Source organism: Mobula birostris, chromosome 21 (genome assembly GCF_030028105.1).
Source record: "Mobula birostris isolate sMobBir1 chromosome 21, sMobBir1.hap1, whole genome shotgun sequence".
NCBI lineage: Eukaryota > Metazoa > Chordata > Chondrichthyes > Myliobatiformes > Myliobatidae > Mobula > Mobula birostris.
In genome coordinates this window covers 22,130,716-22,158,038 of record NC_092390.1, presented here as the reverse complement: position 1 = coordinate 22,158,038, position 27,323 = coordinate 22,130,716, and the positions used below count along the sequence as shown (strand labels likewise).

General features: G+C 40.8%; 1 protein-coding gene across 5 annotated transcripts in view; it reads left to right on the top strand.

Annotated features, from left to right (window-relative positions):
- Positions 1 to 27,323, top strand: part of mypn (myopalladin) — a 285,202-nt gene that overhangs the window by 32,103 nt on the left and 225,776 nt on the right. For 2 of the 5 annotated variants that reach the window (XM_072239159.1, XM_072239156.1), the window contains exons 1-2: positions 20,537 to 20,771; positions 23,829 to 24,791. In XM_072239159.1, coding sequence (XP_072095260.1) covers positions 20,743 to 20,771; positions 23,829 to 24,791 — 992 coding nt within the window. In that variant the 5' untranslated portion in view covers positions 20,537 to 20,742. Of the gene's footprint in view, positions 1 to 19,796; positions 19,992 to 20,536; positions 20,772 to 23,828; positions 24,792 to 27,323 lie in introns of those variants that run through there. The other 3 variants (XM_072239157.1, XM_072239158.1, XM_072239161.1) reach the window with 3 other exon arrangements.

Genomic DNA, 27,323 nt, shown 5'->3' with positions numbered 1-27,323 from the left:
CTCAAAACAAAAACAAATTTCATGACATGTGAGTGATGATAAACCAGTTTCTGTTTTGGACTGAGAGTGTGAAGGGGACATAAAGAGGGAAATCATGATTGGGAAAAGGGGAAGGGAAAGGAGATGGAGTGGGAAGCACCAGAGAGACATTCTGTAATGATCAGTAAACCAATTGTTTGGAATCAGATGATCTTGCCTGGTGTCTCTGCACCCACGCCATCCCCCTGCCCCTAGCAGTCCTTCTCTGCCACCTGTCCCACACCCTTCCTGTGATCCTCCATCTTCACCATTCCCAACATCTTTTGCTCCTGCCAGATTTACAAGCTCACTCTCTGCTCCACGTTGGCAAATACAGTAATGTGTGAAGGTCTTAGGCACCCTAGCTATATGTACTTAAGTCTTTTGCACAGCACTTTATATGTATGCCTTTTATAATATTAGCACACTAAGGTTCTTTGTTTCCTTTGTTTTAATATTCAAAATATAGATTTTCAATATAAAATTTTATTTTACTGACCATCATGGTCTTTACTTGTTATTCTACCATGTTGGCCCTCTGGGATCTGTGCTGTGCAAATGTTGAGCATTTGATCTGACTTATTCTCAGGCTGAAGACCCAAATGATTTCCCATATGGAGTGAAAATTAGGTGTAGGGTTTCCACTCACTGGTCTCGTGTCCGCTTTGAAAATCATTTAGTTCAAACTCTGGTAGTAGATGTGTGGCTTGTCTTCGTGTCCTTTAGGATAAAAAGAAGCGAACATTTAATAAAAGAATTAGCCAACTTTTCTGTGATTTCGTGAAACTAATTTATTTGAGATGCAGGAAAGCCTCTATCATGTTTTACCTCTAGCTCTCAGTAGAGAAGACTAAAATTATTTAGTTAATATTTGCAGTGCTCACCTGGTTTAACCTGCTGTGTAATATCCAGGTATGGGTATCTTTCTTGCCTTTGTTTCTGCTATGAAGTTGACCCTTTCCATATCTGTTTGTTTATGAATTCATGATTTCATTTTGATGTGAGTTTTATCGAAAACTCTTCCATGTTTTCTATTTTGTATTGATTATTTGAACTCTTTATAGTGTTTCACAGAGATGATGATGATCTGTTTCGGAACCTATAGTTCTTTGCTGTGCAACTTGATTAGTTGTTTCACAAGAATTATCAGTAAAATTGACCATGAATATTGTTGAAAAAGCTTAACACCTACCCTCATTTTTAAATTGGCCTGTAAGTGACTCCATTTGTGTACACATGAACTTGCTTTCAGTAACCATTGCTTGAAAAAGCCAGTTTCTCACAAAAAATTTTCATGAAATTTTAATGAAATTTCTCATGACCATTTTAACTAAACTTAATTGATTAGCTGTATAAATTTCCAGAGTTACTCAAAAGCATTTTAAGACAAATGATGTTTGGATAAGAATGCCAGTTTAGATTTGACAGTCGTAATTCATTCTTAATGGGAAACCAGATCAACATAAACAGACTAACTCAAATATCTGAAGGTAACTCAATGATGGATTTTAACAAGTTTAATTTGAGCATTTTAGGACATTTTAAAAGAAACAGATGGAGATTAAAATAGTCAACACACACAAAATGCTAGAGGAACTCAGCAAATCAGGCAGCATCTATAGTGGATTAAACAGTTGACATTTCCAGCTGAGATCCTTAATCATGATTGCAAAGGAAGGGAGCAGAAGCCAGAATAAGGGGTGAAGGGACAGAAGGGAGTACAAGCTGGCAGGCAGTAGCTGAGACCAAGTGAGGAGGAAGATGTGTAAGTGAGGAAGAAGTAAGAAACTGGGAGGGGATAGGTGGAAGAAGTAAAGGACTGAAGAAGACAGAATCTAATAGGAGAGGGCAGTGGGCCATGGGATAAAAGGAAGGAGGTGGGGAACCAGAGGAAGGTGATGAGCAGGTGAAGAGAAGAGAAGGTAACCAGAATGGGGAATGGAAAAACAGAGAAGTAGGGAGGGGAGAGAAATTACCAGAAGTTGGAAAAATCAGTGTTCATTCCATCAGGTTGAAGGTTACTTAGAAGGAATATATGGTGCTGCTCCCCCTACCTGAGGCTGGCATCATCTTGGCTGTCGAAGAGGCCATGGACACACATGTTAGTCAGAATGGGAATGGGAAGTTAAATTAAAATGGGTAACCACTGGGAGATCCCATCTTTTGTGGCAGACAGAGCGATGTGATCTCACCTATCACCTGTCAGCTTGTATACTTTCCCCTCCCCACACCTCCTTATTCTGGCTCCTGCTTCCTTTCCTTCCAGTGGCATTGAAAGGTCTTGGCCTAAAAATCTCAACAGTTTATTACAGTGTTGCTTACAATGCCCAGCATCTGGAGAATCTCTTGAGTTTACAATTAAAATAGTCACAATGTTGCTCAATTTTTATGACACATACTTGAAGCTGCTAAAATACTGAAGTTAGCTTATGATAAAATTTCTTTGCCAAAGGAAGAAATCTGATAAGAGTGATACATAGCTGCTTCCTGCACATTCACTTTTATCACTAAGTTACCAAAATGCTCCAATTGAGTAACAATGGGAAATGCTTAAGGAGCAGATGCAGGGAAAGCATATGGCTCTGCTGAAGAGGTGGGCGGGGGGGGGGGGGTACGGATAAGTTGTTTGAAGTTATTGTCAGGGAAGGGAGAGGGAGACTTGACTTGCTATATTCTGACATTTGTTTCTTTTTATGGGAAAATCTAGAACTGCGGACAGTGAGAATAAGGGATCATCCATTAAAAATTGTGACTAGAAGAAGTTTCTTTTAGGTTGAGTAGTTTTGGAATTGTCCTCTCTAGAGAGCTACAGAGGCTGAATCATTGAATTTATTCAGAACTGATTTTGGACTTCACAGATTATGTACAAGCAGGAAGGTGAAGCTGAGCCAAGATCTGATCAGTTGTGATATTATTGAATGGTAGAGCATACTCACATGACCTTTGTGTGTATATCACATGTTCATATGCAAGAAAGGATTAAGCATGCTAAAAACATCGGTACTGGTACAGAGGAGATGTCAGGGGTAAGTTTTTTTATGCCAAGAGTGGTGAGTGTGTGGAATGGGCTGCTGGCAGCGGTGGTGGAGGCGGAAATGATAGGGTCTTTTAAGAGACTCCTGGATGGATACATGGAGCTTAGAAAAATAGAGGGCTATGGGTAAGCCTAGGTAGTTCTAAGGTGAGGACATGTTTAGCATAGCTTTGTGGGCCGAAGGGCCTGTATTGTGCTGTAGGTTTTCAATGTTTCTAGGCCAAAAGCTACACAAGAAGGCCTAATATGGTCCTACAGGTGCCTTAAATTATCCAAACTATCAAACTTAACTGGGCCTCTTCTGGTCAATTTTGCCAGATACAGTATTCACCACATGGTGGCTTATGACATGGGTTTCTACTTTTGAGAATTTAAGATTAATTCTTAGTTCTGAGTATGTCATCAAGGTCCATCTTTAGTTTGCTAAGTATGACATCATCTGCTTTCAGTAGGATCTTTTTCTACTACTTGAGTTGCTACCATAAAAATTAATCTAGCTTTGGAATAGAACTTGGTTGTCTAATTCTGACCTTTTAGCCCTTCTGTTTTACCCTCTTCTGGCCAATGAGTAAGAATTAAAATGCCTTATTTTGTACTGAGTACTACATGCCATCTTTCTCCTCACCTGATTAATTAATAAGTGATATTTTCCTGCAGTATATAGCTTTTTTGCTCACTTTCAGTCACACAACCAAATTATGATCAATGCCAAACTTCCAAATTGTGGCTCCTTTATTGTTTAAATCATTAGTTCATAATACAAAAGTTCTAAGCTTTGAAATTTGCTAAATTGTCTTTCAGTCATCAGATTTCTGAATGGACAATGAACCCATGTATCTATTTTTCCCTCTTGTTTTTCACTACTTATTTAATTTTATACATTTCTTGTTGTAATTTATAATATTTTATTATGCGTTTCACTGTACTGCTGCCACAAAACTACAAATTGCACAACATGTCATTGATAGCAAACCTGATTCTTATTCAGTCAGTAAAACAACAGATGATGTCTTCTCGTTGTTTCTGTTCAGTCAGCTATTTTTTTTACGTCTGATCTATCACCTTTCCAAGATTTCCTTGATATTTTATTCTTTTGGTTAAAGCCTTTCGAAAGTTCATGCAGAATATATCAAATATACCAACATTTGTAACCTCTCAAAAAATTAGGCTAAGTTAGTGAACATAACCCTGCCTTAACAAATCTATGCTGATTGTGTTTATTAACTTATATTTTTCAAAATGACCATTTAACTATCCCATAGAACTTTTTTTCTAGTATTTTTTCCACAGACCATCTGCTTTCAAGTGAAATATTGGCAGTTTGCAAGTATTCCAGCACCATATCTGAATTAGAAAGGGTTGAACATGATTATAAAGAATTAGCAGATAGGATTAGAAAATTTAAAAATAAACTGCAGATGCTGGAAACCTTCCTCAAAAATAGAAAATGCTGGAAATATTAAGCAGGTCAGACAACAAAGTGTGCAAATACAAAAGATAGACAGATAGATAGATCTTTACCTTCTCACTTTAAATATATGCTCATTAGTTTTAGACTCCACTATGCTGGAAAAAAGATGGTAAACATTCACCTTATCTATGCCCCTCATGATTTTATAAACATCTACAAGATCACCCATCAGCCTCTTCCACTTCAAGGAAAACAATCTTAGCTATCCAGCCTCCCTCTATATGTTAAGCAGTCCAGTCTCAGCAACATCCTTATCTATTTTTCTTTCACCTTCTCTAGTTTAATCACATCCTTTATCATGGTACACTAGAGCAATAATTTTGGTGTCATTTATAAACACACATTCTCATACAAAATGTTAATAATACAAACAGCAGAGGACCTGTCTCTGATCCCTGGCACACCACAGGTCAAAGACCTCCAATCTGCTATATCTACCAAAGATTTTCTCCCTCTACAAAGGAGTTCAATTGATCCCACCTGTCTGTACCTGACATCGCTAATTTTTCTTGGCCATATCCTCAATATCCCTCATAAATCAGAGGTCTCTAATCCTGTCAGCCTTGACCTGCACTTTAACAGGAACATTTTGGCCCTGAACTCTCTGATTGTCACATTTAAAAACCTCCGTCAAGTCAGATGTTTCTTTACCTGCTGCTAGCCTCTCCCAGTTAACCTTTGCAAGTTTTTGTCTAATGCCATCTAAATTAGCCTTGCCCCAATTTTGACTTTATTTTTCCAGAACTACGTAAAAATTAACAGAATTATGGTCACCAGTTCCAAAGTGTTATTCACTGACATATATGTCACTTGCTCAGCCTCATTTCTAAGAGGAAGTCAGTTGTATTTCTTCTGTAGTGGGTCCACCTATATATTGCTTGAGAAAACTTTCCTAGACATACTTAGTAAATTTTGCCCCTTGATACTAAGGCTGTCCCAGTCAATATTAGGGAAATTAAAATATTCTATTATTATAACCCTATTATTCCTACATTTATCTGTAATATTCTTATATATTTGCTCTTCTTATTCCTGCTGACTTTCAGGGAGCCTATATAGGACAGTTCCATCAAAGTGAATACTTCCTTTTTATTTCTAAGTTCTACCCATGTAGCTTCACTAGATATTCATCTCTCAGTACGTAGGCATCCTCTCTAAGTACTGGCACAGCATTCTTTCAAATCAAAATCACATCTTCCCCTCCTGTCTTATTCTACTTCATACATACATGCCTGTACCATTGGTAGCCTGAAACATTGAGCTGACAGTCCTCGCCATCCCTCAACCATGTTTCTGTAATAGCTAAAATACCACAACCTCATGGACCTATCCATGCCCTGAATTCTTTAAGCTTCGGGCAATGAATTAAATGCTGTTCAACTTTTCTCTCTCCCTGTCCTGCTCTTGCCTGGTAAGGCCATGAAAATGCTACTGAAGGAAGAGATTATAATGAATATTTGAATGGCAGATCAGGCATGCATGGTTGGATGGTGCACTCCTGCTTCTAGTTCTTGTGTTCTTACAATCAACACTTGTACTGTTTTCTCTCTTCTGTATCTGAGATACAGATCTTGACTTGGCATTGCCTTTGTTGAAGTCATTTTCCTGCCCTATGAGTTATCTTCCCATGAATCTCTGCCTGGTATCCTGTTAACATCCATCCAAAACATACCGCTCCATCAATAGCAAACAATCTGAAGAAACCAATGAATCTACATATTATGCTGGAATTAATAGCACTTTGATATAGGAGTTAGGTGTTACTGATTGAATCAATTTTGAAATAAACTTCTCATGACAAAATTAATCTAATGTTAAATTCATTTTTGTAAATTTAGTGTTTATGATGTGTTTAGCTTTTACTGTATTTCTAATGTCAATGCAGGTCATCTCCACATGATAGCAGGGGTTCGCTCCTGGCAGCAGCTTTACAATCTGTGCCACTGGTCTCCCAAATACCTGCTTGTATATATGGGCTGTATATAAATCAGATGTTCATAAGTTGAAGAAGCCCTGTAAAGTGGTCACGTAGGTTTATTTGAACATTAGCAGTAAATTTCAGGAAAATCCCAAAGCACTCTATAAGTATATTAAGTGCAAGGCATAACTGTGCAAAAATGAGATCTATCAGGGACCAATCTGACATTATGCACATGGAGCTAAAGGGCTTAGGTAAAATCTTAAATGGATACTTCTCATAGTAGAAGGACACGGATGGAAAATCCATGGAGAGTTATGATGGAATTCTAGAACAAATTATCATCAAAAGGAAGATACAATAGCCGTCTTGTGCTTAAATGTGGTTAAGTCACCAGATCCTGATGAGATGTAGTGTAGGCCACTATAACAGGCCTAGGAAGAAATTGTAGAAACTCGCAGAAATTTCCAAATTTTCTCTGGTCACAGCAGAGCTACCAAATAACTGATGGGCAGCAAATGTGCTACATTTATTCAAGATCTGTACCAAAGCTAAGCTTGGTGATTACAGACCTATGAGTAAAACATTAGTGGTGGAGAAATTATTGGAAAACTTTCAGAAAGACAAAACTAATCTGCACTTGAAAGAGCAAATGTTAGTAAAAAACTATTTGACATTGATTCATCAGGGCAATTTGATTGACATTTTTAAGAAACAACAAAATACAGTGGATTCTGGTTAATTGGGACACATCGGGATCAGTACATTTTGGCCCAATTAAGCAGCTATAAATGAAATCTAGCATAACTTAGAACACTATCGATACCACTCCAGTGCCATAAAACCATTTACTAGTTCATAATAGTTATCAATGCAGGAATTCACCTAGTCTATGTCACCATGTTCTTTTGATTGATTGTAACCAAGCAAAATTAGTGAGGCACCTAGTAGAGATAATTCAATTCAATTCAAGTTTAAATGTCATTCAAGCATACATGATTACTCATGAATACAGCCAAAACGAGAAAGTGTTACTACAGGGTTAAGGTGTTAAAACAAATTACCAACAGCCTCACACAAGAATACATTCACGGAATAAAAGTGTCCTGACACACCCTCCTCCCTGCAACACAGCAGTTTGATGCCCAGTCCTTGCACATACAAGTCAACCAACCCATATAGAATGTCGTTAAAATACAATAACGCAGAATATACATGTATATAGTCCAGATCCCCAGTCCACTGATATCATCTGACAACCCTCCCCGACACCCACTAAGTAACACTGCAACGGCTGTAAAGCAAGCAACTTCGCAGCTTAAAGCCCAAGTCCACTGAGTGCCATCCAAAAAAAAGCTTGCAATTTACCACAACAGGGCTTGTCTTCTGCCGAGTGAAATCCTAAGAGGGCAGCGCCGACTCCATTCTGGACGCAGCACCACAATGCCTTTGGTGGAGCACAGCAGCTTTGACTCCTCGCTCTGATGGCTGCAAACAGGTGACACCATGGCTTCAGATCTAGTCCTCACTACGACTGAGGCCAGAGAGTTAACCCTGCCATCCACCCCTGCTCTCATTCAATAAATCAGCAAATCAAACTTGTGGCATACCAGATCAACAATGTCCGAAGGGGTTTTGCGATCACAAAAAAAAGTGCCCATGACATTGCACAGCTCCTTCCTTATCTCCGCCAGCAGGCAACTCACTGAAGGTATAGATCTGCAGTTCTTGAAGTTCTTAATGTACAGCAGGAACTTGCGATCATTAGACGTACATTTAAGTAGAGTAATAGCATGTTTTGTTGTGCCACCATCTTTCGAGAATGGACTGCCTTCATACAATGTTATTGATTGCATCTTCAAATCTTCATTTTCATTGTAACATTCAAGATGATTGTCAATACTTTAAAATTCTTTGTAGTTCCTAACTTGTTGAAATTGTGAAATCATTTCATTTTCACTCCCAGCCACTTCTGACATCATCAAGCCTGACAGCTTAAAACCAGTGAGTAAGACAGTTCCGAATTGCCTTACTGGTTATTTCTCACCAACAATCAGTGACAAAGATCACTACATTTTAAACACAAGCACATGCAACTGACGCTATTTAAAAATAGTTCACTCTAAGCATGGTGTAGTGTTTAATGACCACTCAAGTGCATGCATCTGATGCTGGTTAGAAACTGCTCAGCAACAGGTTCCTGTCCCAATTAATAATGATAATAAGTACTTTATTAATCCCAAGTGGGAATTATTTTGTTGCAGGGCAGCATTTAAAAATACACAACAATAATAGTAATAATTAGTAATATAATAATAATGTTAACTAATAATACAGAATAATAATATATACATTAATAAATTTACAATGTGTAATACTGTGCAATAATAATGTACGAAGTAATAAAACGGAGACTATTGTACTATGATTTGTGTTCTCTTGTTGCACAGAGATGAACTGTTGTACATGCTTATTGCATTTGATAGGAAAGATTTTTTGTAACGATCCTTGTGACAGCAGAGCTGAATGAGCCTGTTTGAAAGGGTGCTCCACTGCTTATTCAGTAGATCATGGAGAGGATGTACCTGATTGTCCATAATGGTTAACAATTTGTTTAGTGACCTCCTCTCCACCACTAACACAAAAGTGCCCAAGCTGTAGCCAAGGACAGATCTAGCCTTTTTGATGAGTTTATTTAGTCTTTTTGCAGCACCAGCACCGATGCTGCTCCTACAGCATAAAACCGCAAAGAAGACTGCACTTGATACAACAGACTGGTAAAAGATCTCCAATATCCTGCTGCACGCATTGAAGGATCTCAGCTTCCTTAGAAAATAGAAGCTGGTCATCCCCTTCTTGTAAACAGCCTTGGTGTTGGTTTTCCAGTCAAGTCTGTTCTCCAGGTGAACACCCAAGTATTTGTACTCCACCACTGCAACTTCTCCCAGAATTTATACAGGACACATCACAGTCCTTTTCCTCCTAAACTCAATCACCATCTCCCTGGTTTTGGCCACATTAAAGAGGAGGTGATTCCTCCCACACCATTCCACAAACTTATCCACCAATCCTCTGTACACCAACTCCTGCCTACCTCTGATACACCCAACCACCACAGAGTCATCAGAGAACTTCTGCAAGTTACAAAGTTCAGATTTGTACTGAAAGTCTGAGGTGTACAGTGTGAACAGAAACAGCGACAGGACAGTTCCTTGTGGCACTCCAGTGCCACTCATCACCTTCTCAGACAGAGAACTACCCAGCTGTACAAACTGGGGTATATCTGTCGGGTAGACAGTAATCCAGGAGATAGTGGATTTGTCTACGCCCATCCTTTGCAGCTTCTCACTCAGAAGAGGTGGCTGGATTGTATTGAAGACAATAGAGAAATCAAAAAATGTGATTCTCACAATGCCACCAGCATCATCCAGGTGGGAGTGAGCTCTCCGCAACAGGTAGATGATGGCATCATCCACTCCCACATGAGGTTGGGAGTCAATGAAGATCTCAACTGCGGTCAGGACCAGCTTCTCCAGCACCTTCATCATGTGAGATATGAGAGCAATTGGTCTGCAGTCATTAAGTTCAGATGGAATTGTCTTCTTGTGTACAGGAACCAAGCAGGAAATCTTCCATTGCCCCAGTATCTTTTTCTGATTCAGACTCGCATTGTAAAGGTGCTGCAAAATACCAGGCAGCTGGCTCGCACAGGCCTTCAGTACCTTGGGGCGAATACCGTCTGGTCCAGCAGCCTTGCCTTGATGTAGTTTCTCCAGCTGTCTCTTAACTTGACCTGCAGTCATAGTCAGGCAGGGGAAGGTGGTCATCCCCATGGAGACAGGATACTCCAAAGTTGGGGAGGGTGTTTTGAACACAAGCACTCACCAGAAGAGAGGGAGAGGTGGAGTGAGAAGGCTTCAGGGGCAGGGAGGGTGTGTGGTTTGGGCAAGTGGGGTAGGGGACAGCACAAGGTCCCATGCTGAACCTGTTGAAAAACAATTTCAATTTGTTAGCCTTATCCAGGCAGCCCTTGATCTTCCTTTCCTTAACCTTGAAGCCAGTGATCTGCTTCATGCCCGACCACACACCTTATTCTGCTGGAGCTTGTGCTCCAGCTTCCTCTCGTAGGATTCTTTGTACTCACTCAGCTTTACCCTCAGTTAACTCTGTACTCGCCTCAGTTCTTGTCTATCTCCAGACCTGAAGGCTTTCTTCCTCATATTCAAAAATTATTTCAGGTCCCTGGTGATCCAGGATTTGTTGTAGGGGAAGCAGTGTACAGTCCTGGCTGGCAAGATGGTGTTCTCACAGAATTTGATACCATCTGTTATACAATCAGTCATTTTGTTAATGTCCTCCCCATGTGGCTCACATAACAGACCCCAGTTCATCCTCTCAAGGTATTCCTGCAGTGCCTCATTAGCATCCTGAGCCCACCTCCTTACAATTCTTGTTGGTGCAGGCTGCTACTGGACAAGAGGCACGTACCCGGGTGTTAGCAGGATCAGGTTGTGATCAGATTTGCCAAATGGGGGAAGGGCAGCCGCACCGTGTGTCCTTTACGTTCGCATACAGAAGGTCCCGTGTGGGGCAGCTGACATATTTGTAAAAAGTTGGTATGTTGCCTCTAGAGAAGCATGATTAAAATTCCCAGTAATAGCCACAAAAGCATTGGGATATTGAGTTTGTATTCTAGCGATGGTCAAAAGAATAGTGTTGCATGCTACATTCGCATTCGCGAATGGTTGAATGTAAACAACAGCTAAAACGCCATTAGGTCCCAAACAGACAAAGGGAATCCTGGCTATTTTCTCAATTAGTTTTTGTTCTTTAAGTGTTGTCCCAAATAAGCAGCTGACCTGATTAACCAGTGACCCAATTAACCGGAATTCACTGTATATTGATGAAGGCAATGTGATTGTTGTAACCAATGTGGACTTCAGTAAGGCCTTTGACAAAGAGCCACATTGCAAACATGTCCATAAGGATTGAGCGCATATGATACATGGAGATTTGGGGAAATTGGATCCCAAATTAGCTTGGAAAATGATTGCTGTCACCCTCACTACCTATTATTGTGGAGGTATTAGTAATAATCTTTCAAAAATCATTGGACTCTGGCTTGGTGCCAGAGGACTGGAAAATTGCAAATGTCACTCCACTATTTAAGAAAGGAGGAAGGCAGTAGAAAGGAAATTATATTCCAGTTAGCCTGACCTCAGTGGTTGGGAAGATATTGGAGTCAGTTGTTAAGGATGAGATTATAGAGTACTTGATGACACAGGACAAGATAGGACAAAGTCAGCATGGTCTCCTTAAGGGAAAATCTTGCCTGACGAACCTGTTGGAATTCTTTGAGGAGATTACATGTAGGATAGATAAAGGGGACGCTTGGACTTTCAGAAGGCCATTGACAAGGTGCCACACATGAGGCTGCTTACCAAGTTAAATACCCAAGGTTACAGGAAGTTACTGGCATCAGATCATTGGCTGATTGGTAGGAGGCAGCGAGTGGGAATAAAAGGATCCTTTTCTGGTTGGCTGCCAGTGACTAGTGGTCCGCAGGGGTCGGTGTTGGGACTGCTCCTTTTTATGGTGTATATAAATGATTTAGATGATGGAATAGATATCTTTGTTGCCAAGTTTTCAGGTGATACGAAGATTAGTGGCAAGGCAGGTAGTGTTGAGGAAACAGGTAGGCAGCAGAAGGACTTAGGCAGATTCGGAGTATTGGCAAGAGAGTGCCAAATTAAATACAGTGTTGAAAAATGCATGGTCATGCACTTTGGTAGTAGAAATAAAGGTGCAGGCTATTTTCTAAATGGAGAGAAAACCCAAAATTCTGAGATGCAACGGGACTTGGGAATCCTTGTGCAGAACACCCGAAAGGTTAACTTGCAGGTTGAACCGCAGTAAGAAAGGCAAATGCAATATTAGCATTCATTTCAAGAGATCTAGAATACAAAAGCAGGGATGTGATGCTGAGACTTTATAAGGCACTGGTGAGGCCTCACCTTGAGTATTGTGAATAGTTCTGGCTCCTCATCTTAGAAGAGATGTGTTGGCATTGGAGAGGGTTCAGAGGAGTTCACAAGTATGATTCTGGGAATGAAAGGGTTATCATACAATAAACGTTTGATGGCTCTGGATCTGTACTCGCTGGAATTTAGAATGATGGTGTGGGGGGGGGGTTCTCATTGAAATCTTTTGAATGTTGAAAGGCTTAGACAGCGTAGATATGGAAAGGCTGTTTCCCATGGTGGGGGAATCTCGGACAAGGAGGCACAGCTTTAGGATAGAGGGGTGTCCACCTAAAACAGAGATGCAGAGAAATTTGTTTAGCCATAGGGTGGTGAATTCATTACCAGAGGCAGCTGTGGAGGTCAGATCTTTGGTTATATTTGAGGCAGAGCTTGATAGGTCCTTGATTAGACAAAGCATCAAAAGCTAGGGAGTGGGGCTGAGGAGGGGAAAAAAGAATCAGCCATGATTAAATGGTGGAGCAGACTTGATGGCCCAAATGGCCTAATTCTGCTCCTATGTCTTATGGTCTTCTTGTCTTATGTACATTAATGATTTGGAAATGAATGTGGGAGATACAATTTGTAAGTTTGCAGATGTCAAAAAAATGGTGATGTTGATAGGAGATTACAAGATTGTCCTGATCAGTTGGTAGAACGATGGCGTATGGAAGCTTATCATTGTGAGTTGATTTGCTTTGGGAATACTGAAAAGAGTGGGGTTTGTGTTTGCTGGAGTTTAGAAATATGAGGGGAGATCTTATTGAAACCTATTGAATATTGAAAGGCCTAGGTAGCAAGGATGTGGAGAGGATGATGTTTCATATTGTGGTTGAGTCTAGGACTGGAGTGCACAGTTTTAGAATGAAGGGATGTCCATTTACAGCAGAGATGAGGAGGAATTTCTTGAGTCAGAGTGTGTTGAATCTGTGGAATTTATTACTATGGATGGCTGTGGAGGCTAAGTAATTCATTATATGTAAAGCAGAGGTTGATGGGTTCTTGATTAGTCAGAGCACCAAAAATTACAGGGAGCAGGCAGGCGACCTACTCATACTGGTCAGTGAGGCATTGAAAAGCAGCGCTTCACAGGAGTTTCGGCATTTGAACAGTGGCCAGTCGGAGATTAGCAAGAGCAAATAAAAGTAAGGTGGGGCAAGCAAACCTCCCTTTGTGTGGACAGGGTTTGAGTGGGGTTTTGAGGCTTTAGCTGTTTGAGGCTTCAGTGAGGAGAGGCTTGAGTGAGAGGAGACGAGAAGTTGTAGGTAGCACAAACACGAGGAATTCTGCAGATGCTGGAAATTCAAGCAACACACATCAAAGTTGCTGGTGAACGCAGCAAGCCAGGCAGCATCTCCAGGAAGAGGTACAGTCGACGTTTCGAGGGTTCCCCTGGTCCTCACCTACCACCCCACCAGCCTCCGGGTCCAACATATTATTCTGCGTAACTTCCGCCACCTCCAACGGGATCCCACCACTAAGCACATCTTTCCCTCCCCCCCCTCCCGCTTTCAGCAGGAATCGCTCCCTATGCGACTCCCTTGTCCATTCGTTCCCCCCCCCCCCCCCATCCCTCCCCACTGATCTCCCTCCTGGCACTTATCCTTGTAAGCGGAACAAGTGCTACACATGCCCTTACACTTCCTCCCTTAACCACCATTCAGGGCCCCAGACAGTCCTTCCAGGTGAGGCGACACTTCACCTGTGAGTTGGCTGGGGTGATATACTGCGTCCGGTGCTCCCGATGTGGTTTTCTATATATTGGCGAGACCCGATGCAGACTGGGAGATCGTTTTGCTGAACACCTACGCCCTGTCCGCCAGAGAAAGCAGGATCTCCCAGTGGCCACACATTTTAATTCCACATCCCATTCCCATTCTGATATGTCTATTCACGGCCTCCTCTACTGTAAAGATGGAGCCACACTCAGGTTGGAGGAACCACACCTTATATTCCGTCTGAGTAGTCTCCAACCTGATGGCATGAACATTGACCTCTCTAACTTCCGCTAATGCCCCACCATTATCTATTTATATACACACATTCTTTCTCTCTCTCCTTTTTCTCCCTCCGTCCCTCTGACTATAACCCTTGCCCATCCTCTGGGTTTTTTCTCCCCCTCCCCCTTTTCCTTCTCCCTGGGCCTCCTGTCCCATGATCCTCTCATATCCCCTTTGCCAATCACCTGTCCAGCTCTTGGCTCCATCCCTCCCCCTCCTGTCTTCTCCTATCGTTTTGAATCTCCCCCTCCCCCTCCCATTTTCAAATCTCTTACTAGCTCTTCCTTCAGTTAGTCCTGACGAAGGGTCCCAGCCTGAAACGTCGACTGTAGCTCTTGCTAGAGATGCTGCCTGGCCTGCTGCATTCACCAGCAACTTTGATGTGTGTTGCGTAAGCTGTAGGTAGATTTTTTTCCGGTTTATTTATTGTTTCTTTCTTTATAATTGCACAGTTAGAACAGTAGAGATGCCAGACAGGATAGTTCAGTGCTTCTCTTGTGGAGTCTAGGAAGGCAGGGAGATCTCCAGTGTCTCTGATGACTTCACCTGCAAAAAATGCATCCAGCTGCACCTTCTAACACTCAATGTTAAGGAATTGGAGCTGGACCTGGATCATTCAGGAGGCTGAGTGAGTGTTAGGCAGGACAAATAGAGAGGTAGTTACACCCAAGGTGCATGACACAGGAAACTGGTTGACAGGAGGGTGAAAGGAATTAAGCAGCCAGTGCAGAGTACCCTTGTGGCCACCCCACTCATTGCAGGTAGACAGCTTTGGATGCCGCTGAGGATTGGTGGTGGGTGGGAATGACTTAGCAAAGGAAAGCCTTAGTGGTCAGATCTCTGGCACCGAGTCACGCTCTGTGGCTCTGAAGGGAAGCAGGGAGAAAAGGTGAGCTGCGGTGATAGGGGATTCATTAGTTAGAGGACTGGAAAGGATGTTCTGTGGATGAGAATGAGTTTCCGGGATGGTATGTTGCCTTCCGGCTGCCAGGGTCTGGGACATCTCAGATTGAGTCCTCAGCATTCTTAAGTGGGAGGATGAGTAGCTGGAAGCCGTGGTCCAGGAAGAGGAACGAGGTTCTGCAAAGTGAGTTCAGGGAGTTGGGTGCTAAGTTAAAGGACAGGACCTCCAGGGTTGTGCCACGTGCTAGTGGGGCCAGATATAGGAAGATCATACAGTTTAACGTGTGGTTAAAGAGTTGGTGTAGGAGTGAGGGCTTCAGATTCTTGAATTATGGGCTCTCTTCTAGGGAAGGTGGGGCCTGTACAGAAGTGACAACTTGCACCTAAATTGGAAGGAGACTAATAATCTGGCGGGAAGGTTTGCTGGTACTGCATGGTGCGGCGGGGTGGGGGGTGGAGTGTGATTAAACTAGAGCTGCAGGGGGATGGGGGATGGGAAGCAGAGTGTCAGAATAGATAGTGGAGTGGTTGTGGACACAGATGTTAATATCTCAGACAATGTCAGGAATCAAAAGGTTGAGCATGGTGGGACTACTGTTCTGAGTTATGCATATCTTAATGCAAGGTATTGAAGGAAAGACAGATGAGCTCAGGGCATGGATCAACACACGGAATAATGATATTGTAGCCACTAGTGAGACTTGGCTGAGGAGGGGTAGGACGGGCAGCTCAATATTCCAGGGTTCCGATGTTTTAGACGTGATAGAGTGGGAGGGGTTGAAGGGGCAGGGTGGTGTTACTAGATACAGAAAATATCATGGTAGTGCTCAGTTAGGACCGACTAGAGAATCCTTTTAGTGGGGCTTTATGGGTGGAACTGAGGAATAAGAAATGTATGTCCACATTAATGGGGCTATATTGTAGACTACTCAACAGTCCATGGGATTTAGAGAAGCAAATTTGCAGAGAGATCACAGACCGTTGCAAGAACATAAGGTTGTTTTAGTAGGTGATTTAACTTTCCACATATTGACTGGGACTCCCATATTGTAAAAGCACTTGATGGGACAGAGTTTGTCAAATGTGTTCAGGAGAGATTTTGTAATTAGTAGATATAAGTCCCAATGAAAGAGTATGCAATACTTGATTTCCTACTGGGGAATAAGACAGGGCAAGTGACAACATTTTGTGTAGGGGAACACTTTGTATCTCATGATCACAATGCCATTAGTTTCAAGATAATTATGGAAAAGGATAGGTCTGCTCCTTGGGTTGTGATTTTAAATTAGAGCAAGGCTAATTTTGATGGTATTAGAAAGGATCTGGCAAATATGGATTGGGATAGGCTGTTCTCTGGCAAAGGTGTAAGTGGGAGGCCTTCAAAAGTGAAATTTTGAGAGCACAAAGCTTGTATGTGCCTTTCAGAATAAAAGCCAAAGACAACAGGTTTAGGGAATTTTGGTTTTCAAGAAATATTGACGCTCTGGTTAAGAAACAGAAGAAAGTGCATAGCAAGTTTTGACAGGTAAGAACAAAGAGGTACTTGAGGAGCATAAGAAATAAGGAACCACTTAAGAAAGAAATCAAGAGGGCATGAGGTTGCCTAGCAGACAAGGTGCAGGAGAATCTAAGGGCTTCTACAGATACGTTAAGAGCAAAAGGATTGCAAGGGCCAAAATGGTCCTCTGGAAGATCAAAATGGTAATCCATGCATGGAGCCAAAGAAATGGAGGAAATCTTAAATGGATTATTTGTATTTACTCAGGACACAAACACAGAAATTTATAGACATGAAGCATAGCAGCAGCGATGTCATGGACCCTATTCAGATTACAGAAAAGGAAGTGTTTGGTACCTTAAGGCAAATTAGGGTGGGAAAATCCCCAGAACCTGATAGGGTGTTCTCTTGGACCTTGTGGGAGGCAAGTGTAGAAATTGCAGCGGTCCTAGTAGAGATATTTAAATAATCTTTACCAACAGATGAGGTACTGAGGATTGGAGGATAGCTAGTGTTGTTTCATTGTTTAAGAAAGGCTCTAAGTATAATCCAGGAAATTATAGGCCAGTGAGGCTGACAACAGTATTGGGAAAGTTATTGGATATATCAGTATTTGGATAAACAGGGACTGATTAGGGATAGTCAGCATGGCTTTGTGCATGGTAAGTCATGCCTAACCAATTTTTTAGAGTTTTTCGAGGAAGTTACCAGAAAAGTTAATGAAAGTAAGGCAGCGAATGGTAGCTAAGTGGACTTCAGCTAGGCTTTTGATAAGGTTCCGCATAGTAGGTTGGTCAAGAAGGTTCTGTTGCTTTGGCATTCTAGGTGAGGTAGTCAATACGATTAGACATTGGCTTTGTGGGAGAAGCCAGAGAGTGATAGTAGATGGTTGCCTCTCTGACTGGAGACCTGTGACTAGTGGAGTGCCACAGGGATGGTGCAGGACCATTGTTTGTCATCTATATCAACGGTCTAGATGATAATGTGGTTAATTGGGTAAATTTCTGGATGACATTAAAATTGGTGGTGTAGTGGACAGCGAGAAAGACTATCAAAGTTTGCAGCAGGATCTGGACCTGTTGGAAAATGTGCTGAGAAATGTCAGATGGAATTTAATGCAGACAAGTGTGAGGTGTTGCATTTTGGGAGGACCAACCAGGGTAGGTCTTACACAGTAAGCATACTAATCTTTGCTAGGGTAGGGCACTGAGGAGTGCAGTAGAAAAAAGGGATCTGGGAATACAGGTCCATAATTTATTGAAAGTGGTGTCACAGATAGATAGGGTTGTAATGAAAGCTTTTGGCACATTGGTCTTCTTAAATCAATGTATTGAGTACAGGAGTTGAGATGTTATGTTGATGTTGTATAAGACATTGGTGAGGCCTAATCTGGAATATTGTGTGTAATTTTGATCACCTATCTACAATAAATATGTATATAAGATTGAAAGAGTGCAGAGAAAAATTACAATAATGTTGCTGGGATAGGAGGACCAGGGTTAGAAGGAAAGATTGAATAGGTTTGAACTGTATTCCCTAGAATGAAGCAGATTGGACGGAGATTTGATAGAGGCATACAAAATTATGAAGGACATAGATAGAGTAAGTGAAAGAAGCTCTCTTCCACTGAGGTTGGGTGAGACTAAAACTGGAAGTGATGGGTTAAGGGTGAAAGGGGACCATGAGGGGAAACTTCTTCACTCAGAGGGTGGTATGAGTGTAGAATAAGCTACCAGAGCAAGTGATAGATGTGATTTTGATTTCAATATTTAAGAGAAGTTTGGATAGGTACATGTATGTGAGGGGTATGTAGGGCTATGGTGTGGGTGCAGGTCGATAGTACTAGGCAGTTTAAATGGCTCGGCACAGACTAGATGGGCTGAAGGACTGATTTCTATAGTTTTCTGTGTCTCTATGACTTATGAGGTTGAGAGGGATAATAAATCAGCTATCATGTAATGGTGCAGCAGACTTGATGGACTGAATAGCCTAATTATGCTCCTGTGTCTTATAGTCTTACACGAGAAATGCTGGAGGGCCTAGGGAATATTGATTATATTAGAATATTGGAGAGGGTACAGAGAAGATTCACCAGCAAGTTGCCTGGGATGGAGTGTTTAAGTTATGAGGAGTGAGTGGACAGGCTAGGCGTGTTTCGCTTGGAATGGAGGAGGTGAGAGTTCAAAATTATGAAGGGCATAGATACAAAAGATAATAGGATGTTCTTCCTTACAGAATACATGTCTAAAACCAGAGGGCAGAAGTTTAGGGACGGGGGTAAGAGGTAAGAAGGTGTTTGGGATTTTGAACATAGGACCTGAGTGGCTGATAGAAGCATGCACTCTCACAACATTTAGGACGTATGTGGATGAGCACATAAATTGCCGGAATACAGAAGACTTTGGATCAAATACTGGTAATGGGATTAGTGTTGATAGATACTTGATGGTTGGCATGAACATGGTGGGCTGAGGAGCCTGGTTTTGTACTATACGATTGTGATTAAATCAGCATACTAATCTTTGCCACTAAAATTATTGACATGTCATCCCCATTTTTAGCTCAACCCACTTGTTAAACAGCCATGGGGGGATATAATGAAACATGCTTCCATATTTCATCTATACTTTAATAATAAAATTATTGTTTCAAATCTAAATTTTCGACTTAATTTCTGCATGCAAAGTAAACAGCCATGAAATAATGCACTCCCATTCCCATGGAGGATCAGTACTGACCAATGAATCAAGATTTCTGGAATATCCACCAAGGAAATATTAGAGTTTCAGCTATTCAAATGTTGTCTTAGGTGTTGCTATACTTTATACATACCCTTCTATCCAATGAGGTATGACATTTGCCAGACACGTGGTATGACCTCCCTAAAATATCTTCAGACTCAGTATGCTGACAAATGTAACTGGTACTGTGGTGACAGGTTACCCAGTGCTGCTTCCCACTATCTCATCAACGTCAAGGTTAACTCTGTAACAACCTCCGGACTGTTAGTTTCTCTTGTCCCAGGGGCCTGCAGGATTGCAGTGCTGCCCACCTTTCATCTCCAACTTCTACAGGGTAACTTCCACTACTAGATTTTCAGATCATATCATCCACTGGGCCAGTCAGAAGGTATTGTTTTATTCATTTAATGCAGAACTGATGTCTTTAATGATTTATAAAGGTCAATGTAGAATTGAAAGTAATTTGCTCTTTGAATTATAGTTCACATAGTGAATAACATTCATTAGGCCACAATGTTTCTGCTTAAGACTCAAGAATTAGACTCTTGTGCTGGAAATCTTATTTAAACTTTGCGATTGGATATTAACTGGACTCGAACTCAGCACTTGTTAGAGGATATATTTTTATCTTGTTAAGCGACTAAAGCTCTTGTTGTTTTGCGTTCTGTCACACATGCCTTAGATATCAGTGACATCATGGTTTTTATAGAAATATCTCATTTTCCAGTACATTTTGAGAGCCATGTCTAAAATTCAATGTATTTTTGTCACTATATCAGTATTTGAAACAATTTTAAGATGAATTAGATACTGCTTTGATTTTTGTGTAGTAAAATGATATCACAGACTATTATTAGATGAGTGCTTAGGATATTTGCTCACAGAATTTACATACACAACAGCTGCAGAAAGAGCTCTGTTGGAAAGGCAATGTTTCCTCTGCAGTTCTCTAGGATTTGAGTGTCAGTAACATGTGGTCAGCTCAGAGATCTATGCACTAGGAGCATTGACTGGGAGTCTATCTGCAGATTTTATGTCTTTAACCTGAGGTGTCCTGATGATGTTGAGCTTCTTGGGTGTTGTTGGAGCTGTATACAAGTGAAGAATATGCTTTTGTGCTTCCCAAATGTTCTTTATAGATGGTGGAAAGGCTTTGGGGTATCAGGAGGTGAGTTTCCTACAACAGGATACCCAGGCTTTAAGCTGTTTCTGTAGCACAGTATTTCATGGCCATTCTTGTTCTGTTCCCAGTAACCCCCATTTTTTCAAAAATGTTGTTAGTGGGGGATTTAAAAACAGTAATGTATACGAATATCACGAGGAACTGATTAAACTTTGTTAAAAATGATATAGCCTGTTTCCTGTGATCTGAATGTTGCTTGCCGTTTACTAGCCCATATTTGAATGTTTGAGCTTTGTTTCTTGCTAGCATGAACTGCTTCATTTGTTAAACAGTTGTGAGTGAAATTGAACACAGTACAATCATCAGCAGTTCATTTTTGATATATTAGAAGGAAAATCAATGAACCAGCTAAAAACAGGCCAACAATACTGTTGCCATGAACTCTTGCAGTGATATTCTAAGGTTGGGATAATTAAATTTCAATAATGACAGTGATCTTCCTTTGTGAAAGGTGTGATTCTAACAAATGGAGTGATTTCTCTTTGAGGCCTTTTGACTTGATTTTTGCCAGTGAACCTTCATGCTACATTTCTCAAATGCTGCCATGATATCAAAGATAGTTGCTCTCATTTCTAATCTAGAATTCCACTTGGTTCATATTAGGACCAAGGCTATGATGAGATTTGGAGTTATACTTGATATCCAAGCTGGGCATCAATAAACAAGTTAGTGGAGAATAAATGCAGCTTGAAAGCACTGCTGATGATACTGTATAGTCCTTCAGTTTGTGAACGACTGAGAAATAACTGTTTTGGAGGCAGTTAGCTAAATTAGATTCATCAAGGTTTTTATGATAAGGACTTATCCGGTCAGTTTTCCACATTATAAGAAAAATGTCCATAGCTCTCAGCCATTTCCTGATATCAGATGTTACAATGGTGTTCTTAGGTCAAGCAAAGTTGAACCATCCACATGACACTTCTGGCTGAATATGCTTTAGCCTAGTCTTTACCCCTTTCATGTTTCTTTTGGTGAAAATGGAGATGTTCTTAGAACCACCTACCCATGTCATCTATTTAATTGTTCATCACTATTCAGGACTGCAGAGGTTTGCAGAACTTTCATCTGACCCTGTGGGATATAATCCTGTGCAGCAGTTTCATCAAGTTAGGACCAGATTTTTATATATACCCTATGCTGCTCTTCTGCATTCTTCATCAAAGCAGCAATGATCTTTTGTTTGATAACAACACTAGAACAAGGAATTTGCTGGCTATAAGATTACAGAGTGCAATGGTGTATAGTTCTGATCAATTTGAGTTGTAGGGTCATAGACTATGGAAATAGGCCCTTTGACCCATGAAATCCATGCCTGTCTTCAACCCACCCATTCACACAAATCCTACGTTAGTCACACTTTTATTCTTATTTTCCATCGTCTCCCCTAAATTCCACCACTCACCAATACACCTAGAGGGAAATTGTAGTAGCTAATTAACTACATGTCCTTGGATGTGGGACAAAATTGGAGCACTCTAATGAAACCCACATGGCTTGAAAGAGAAAATGCACATTCCACACTGCAACCTGGGTGAAGTCAGGACTCTGGTACTGTGAGGCAGTGGCTCTATTAGCTGTACCAGAGTGTTGCCCATTTGAAGTGTGAGTGACTGCACCTAAAACATATTGCAAATGCTGCATGATTAAATTTCTTCTTTAAAAACTTGAAAGCAACTGACCAAAAAATGAAATTTATGCAAATCAGTATGATACCTGAAGCAAGGCTATTTAGACGCATTACTTGGGAAATGACAGTGAATGCTGTAAAAGAATGAGTGTATAATCCCTTGCTTCCAATGTTTAAAAAAGACTCAGAACGGGAATCTACACAGCAACATGGATGTCAGTTCAAATATGTTGCTTTAGTACCTGTTTATTTTCTGTCCCAAGTTCTGAATAGGTAAGGAGTGAAGTTCTTTGTTTTCTTTCCTCATCTTACCATTGCAGCGACATAAAATCACAAAGAACTTTTGCTAGCCGAGGATTGCCCCCAGTTTTAGCTCCAAGCAATTTATTTTTATCAGGTAATTTTGAGGTGTTGGTTTTACCTTATGATGAATTTGTTGAGCCTTAAAATGGCAATAAAGCTATACAGCTTCATCATTTCACAGCCTGGGCATTTTTAATAGCTTGGACATATGTACAGCTGATCACACAATTTGACTGGCAGATAATGTTATTTACTTACTAGGAGCCACTACTGAAGAACTGTTGCTTACACACAGCAATATAGAAATCGCCTGCTCACCCCTGAATTTGAGAAAAAGATAGATGATTTGATGTCATAAGAGACCTGGTACTAGTGAGCAGAAAGAACCTGGTGCAGACAGTACCCAGGAAATAGCTTAAATGGGCAAGGACCTGCTCAGGGCAGAGTTGAAGATTCCATGAGCTCACCATGCCTGCCTTACACATACAGTTATATCATAATGTACACCTGAAGGGCTTATAAGAATTTAACACCTGATTCACTATTTTAGATGTGATTGCTTAACTCAATTACAGCAACAATCATGAAGCTTGCAAATTGAGTCTGTGGCCTCCATATAGATAGGCCTGAATTCTGCTGTATTTGCAAGGATGACAAGAACAGACAAAATTTTAAGTGACTTAAATGATTGAGTTTAATTCTTCATCACTCAGAAATTTGACAGTCTGCTGTTGAAATAGTTGCATTTGCTATCATTAGGAAATGTTAACTATCTCCATGATTATGGTAAAGATTGCATTCACATTGTCTTTTGCAACCTGCTCTGTGTGTGTGTTCTCTACTGAGGTTTTGCTTGCGATATTTCAGTGAAATTCATAGCAAGACTGCTTAGTTAGAATCCACCTCACCTCAAGTTAATCCATGAATGCACCATTAGGTTAATGCTAAAGAAATCCAAAAAGAAGACTGGTACATATGTATCAAGGACCCCCCCCCCTCATATTCCTTTATAAAAATAGCACAGATTTAAAGAGTTTTTGGTTCACTTAGCAAGATTCAGTTATTTAGACAGAAGCCGAACGTGTAACTTGGATTTTTCTTATTCACGATAGAATGCAAGAAGATAACTGTGAAGCCTCCACATCAATAACTCAGCTTCTGAGGGAGAGCTATTTAGCTGAAGTCCGAATACAACAAGAGCATGGAGAGAAAAGCCGATTAGAAGGTATCTCACAACATTTTCATTATGGCAGTAAATCTGGGGGTTCCCAGGATTTAGATGGTCAGGACGAATCCCCTGACTTGTCTGCATTTTTGAGCCAGGAAGAATTAGACAAAAGTGTAAACTTGGCTCAGCAAGCTATTGCCTTGTGCTCACATGAAGTAAACAAAGATGAAAAGCAGATCAATTTAAACTGCCCCAACAAAGATTTGTCTGACATTTGTAAACCACCTGGGAACAAAAAGGTTTTAGAATCTACAAGTTCCTCAACTGTCCCAGAGAAATCAAATGACATATCATATGAGCGCGGAAATTTCATCAGAAGCCCCAGCAGCTCAGAAGAAAATTACAAACAATTAAGAAAGCAGCCAAAGAGTACGTCTTACTGCAGTGAAACAGAGAGTAAAAAAGATTACTTAAGTAAAGCTGCAGATTTCATTGAGGAACTATCTTCACTCTTTAAAACGAATAGTTCAAAACGAATTAAACCTAGAGCCTGTAAAAGCTCTCGAAGCAGGGCACAGGCAAAGTCTCGTTCACAAAGTCAACATTCAAACTGGTCTGTTGATGAGAGAGAGAGGGCACACGTTCCATTTTCGACAGAGGTGTATGGTGAAAATAATCCAAAGGAAGAATCTGAAGAAACAGAAGAGGCTCTAGTTTCATCTGCATCTGTTGAAAATATAACAATAAAAGCCGAAAACAATGAGGTTCAGTCAAAGCCTTTATCTGTTGAAGATACTAAAGGAGATCCACCGCGATTCACTCAGCGACTGAAGAGCAGAGAGGCAGCAGAGGGAAGCAGAGTCCAACTTGAATGCATTGTGACTGGATTACCAAAACCAGAAGTGAGGTAACTGTCCCATATTTTTGTCTTTTTAAAGCTTGCAGTTTGTCAAAAGGTTCCAGTGTGTTCTGTGAATAATTTTATGACCATAAAATTAAATGCTCATGAATTTGAATTTCTGAGCTTAATTCCAGCCTGAGTTGCAGCTTGAGAGCTTGTGCAAGCTGCTTAAGAAGTGAGTCTGTTCTATACGTATAGAATTATGTTGGAACCTACTCATGAACTTTATAAAGTAGTTTATTTTATGAAGTCTATTGCACCTAGAGAGAGATGTTGGATAGGACATATGTGATATTGCTGGGGTTAGATACTAATATTTATGGATCCTCATGTGCCATAAGTTTGTGTGACTCTCTGAAATCAGAATGGTTTATGATTTGAAGGAGAACCTGCAAGTGGTGGTGTTCCCAATCACTTAATACCAACCTCTTTCTTGGTGAGAGAATTGTAGGTTTATGAGGTGGGCATCAATGTAGTTTATGGAAGTAGCTGCAGTGCACTTTAATGGGTAAGACAAACTGCTGCTGTGGTACATTGATGGTAAGGGACTGAATGGTTAGGATGATAGGTGGAACACCAATCAAGTGGTTGACTTTGTCTCAGATGATATGTTCATTGCAGCTGCAATCATCCAGATATTTGGAGAGTATTCTATCATACTGTTGATTAGTGCCTTATAAATGTTGCAAAAGCTTTGATGAGTCAGGAGGTAGGTTTTCAATAGGAAATCCAAATTCTTAACTGCTGATTCTTGTGGTCACAATATTTATGTGGTTTATTCAGTTGCATTTCTGGCCAATTTTGGAAGACTTAGTGATGGTAGTGCCACTGATTAACAAAGGTGTGTCAGACTTTCTCTTATTGGTGATGGTCATTATTTATCACTTACGTTATGTAAATTTAACATAATTTATCAGGCATTAATTTCATGTTGTCTGGATATTGCTGAATTCATTAAGTCCTTCTGGCTACTATTTCCTTTATTCTGCCATCATCATCAAATGAGATGAATAATCCTAGTTTAAAAAATGTGTGGGTGAGAACATACTGTACCTCTGTTATGTGCTCTCTCTGCATTCTATAATAAACAAACCTGGTTCATCCAATCTTTCCTCACAACTGAAACATTCATTCCAGGCAACATCCTGGTGAATCTTTCCTTCAACTACTCCAGTGCAATCATATTCTTCCTATAGTGTTCCAACCAGAACTATCAACAATATTCCATTTGTGGCCAACCAGCGTTTTGGAAAGCTGTACCAAGACCTTTCTCCTCTTGTACTCTATGCCCAGGTTAGCAGACATCCCACCTCTCCCAGAACTTCCGGGAGTCTCCCGCATATTAATAGTGGCTCCCTGATGCCTGCAAATTATATACAATATCACGGAAATCAATTTTTTTGAGAGTGAGAGCAAAGCAAGAGAGCACGCGAGAGAGAGCGAGACAGAAAGCAAGCGAGAGCAAACGCAAGCGAGAGAGAAAGCAAGCTAGAGCGCACGAGCAACCACGAGAGAGAGAGAGAGCGCGCCATTTCAGAGTGTTCCAAAAAAATATATAAAATGTACATCAGCCCAGACTACACTAAAGTGTACCCCAGCCTAATAGGGGTCAAAATAATGACAGTGTTGCTCGCTGCACTGTTTGCAACAATGATTTTTCTATTACCCATGGTGGGTTAAGACTGTAAAAGACATGTTGAGGTGAGTTTAACAGGTGTCATTCGTTCATTAGCATAGCTAACGTTATTTAAACTAGTTGGCCAGCTGCTAAGGAGCTATTGTATTGCAGACATCCCATCTCTCCTGGAAGTCTCTCGCAAATTGATGATGCTACCTCCCTGAAATGAGTTTTTGCAGGGTGGGATGTCTGGGTTAGTGAAAGTAAGTATCCCGTATGACTTCTGTACCTGTGCTGCCATCTTCAAGGATTGATTATGTTTTGAATACATAATACAGTACTCTGGAAATTCCGAAGATTCACCACCTGTAAAGAAATTTCTTTTTACTTCAGTTCTAAAAGAACTATGCCTTTTAGTTTGAGACAGTGAATTTTAATTCTAACCTACTTAGCCAGGGCAGTCATTCTCCATGCATTTACCCTCATGAGCCCCCTAAGAAATTTCAGTGAGATTACATCTCATTCTACTAAACCCTAAAGAGTATACATGTAGCCCACTCGGTATCTCATCATATAAAAGAACAGTCTTCCTTGCAACCAAGCTGGTGCTACAATCCTTTTAGAACAAGTATATTGACTACAGCTCTGCTTTTAATACCATCATTTCAAATAAACTGATTCCTGAGCTCTGGAACCTGGGCCTTAGCAATCAGATCTGCAGCTGGATCTTCGACTTCCTCACAGACAGGACCTAGGCTGTAAAAATAGGGGACAAGCTCTCCTCTACAATCACTCTGAGCACCGGTGTCCCACAAGGCTGTGTACTTAGCCCCCTGCTGTACTCACTGTACACCCATGATTGTGTAGCCAAGTTTCCATCAAACTTAATATATAAGTTTTGCTGATGACACCACAATTGT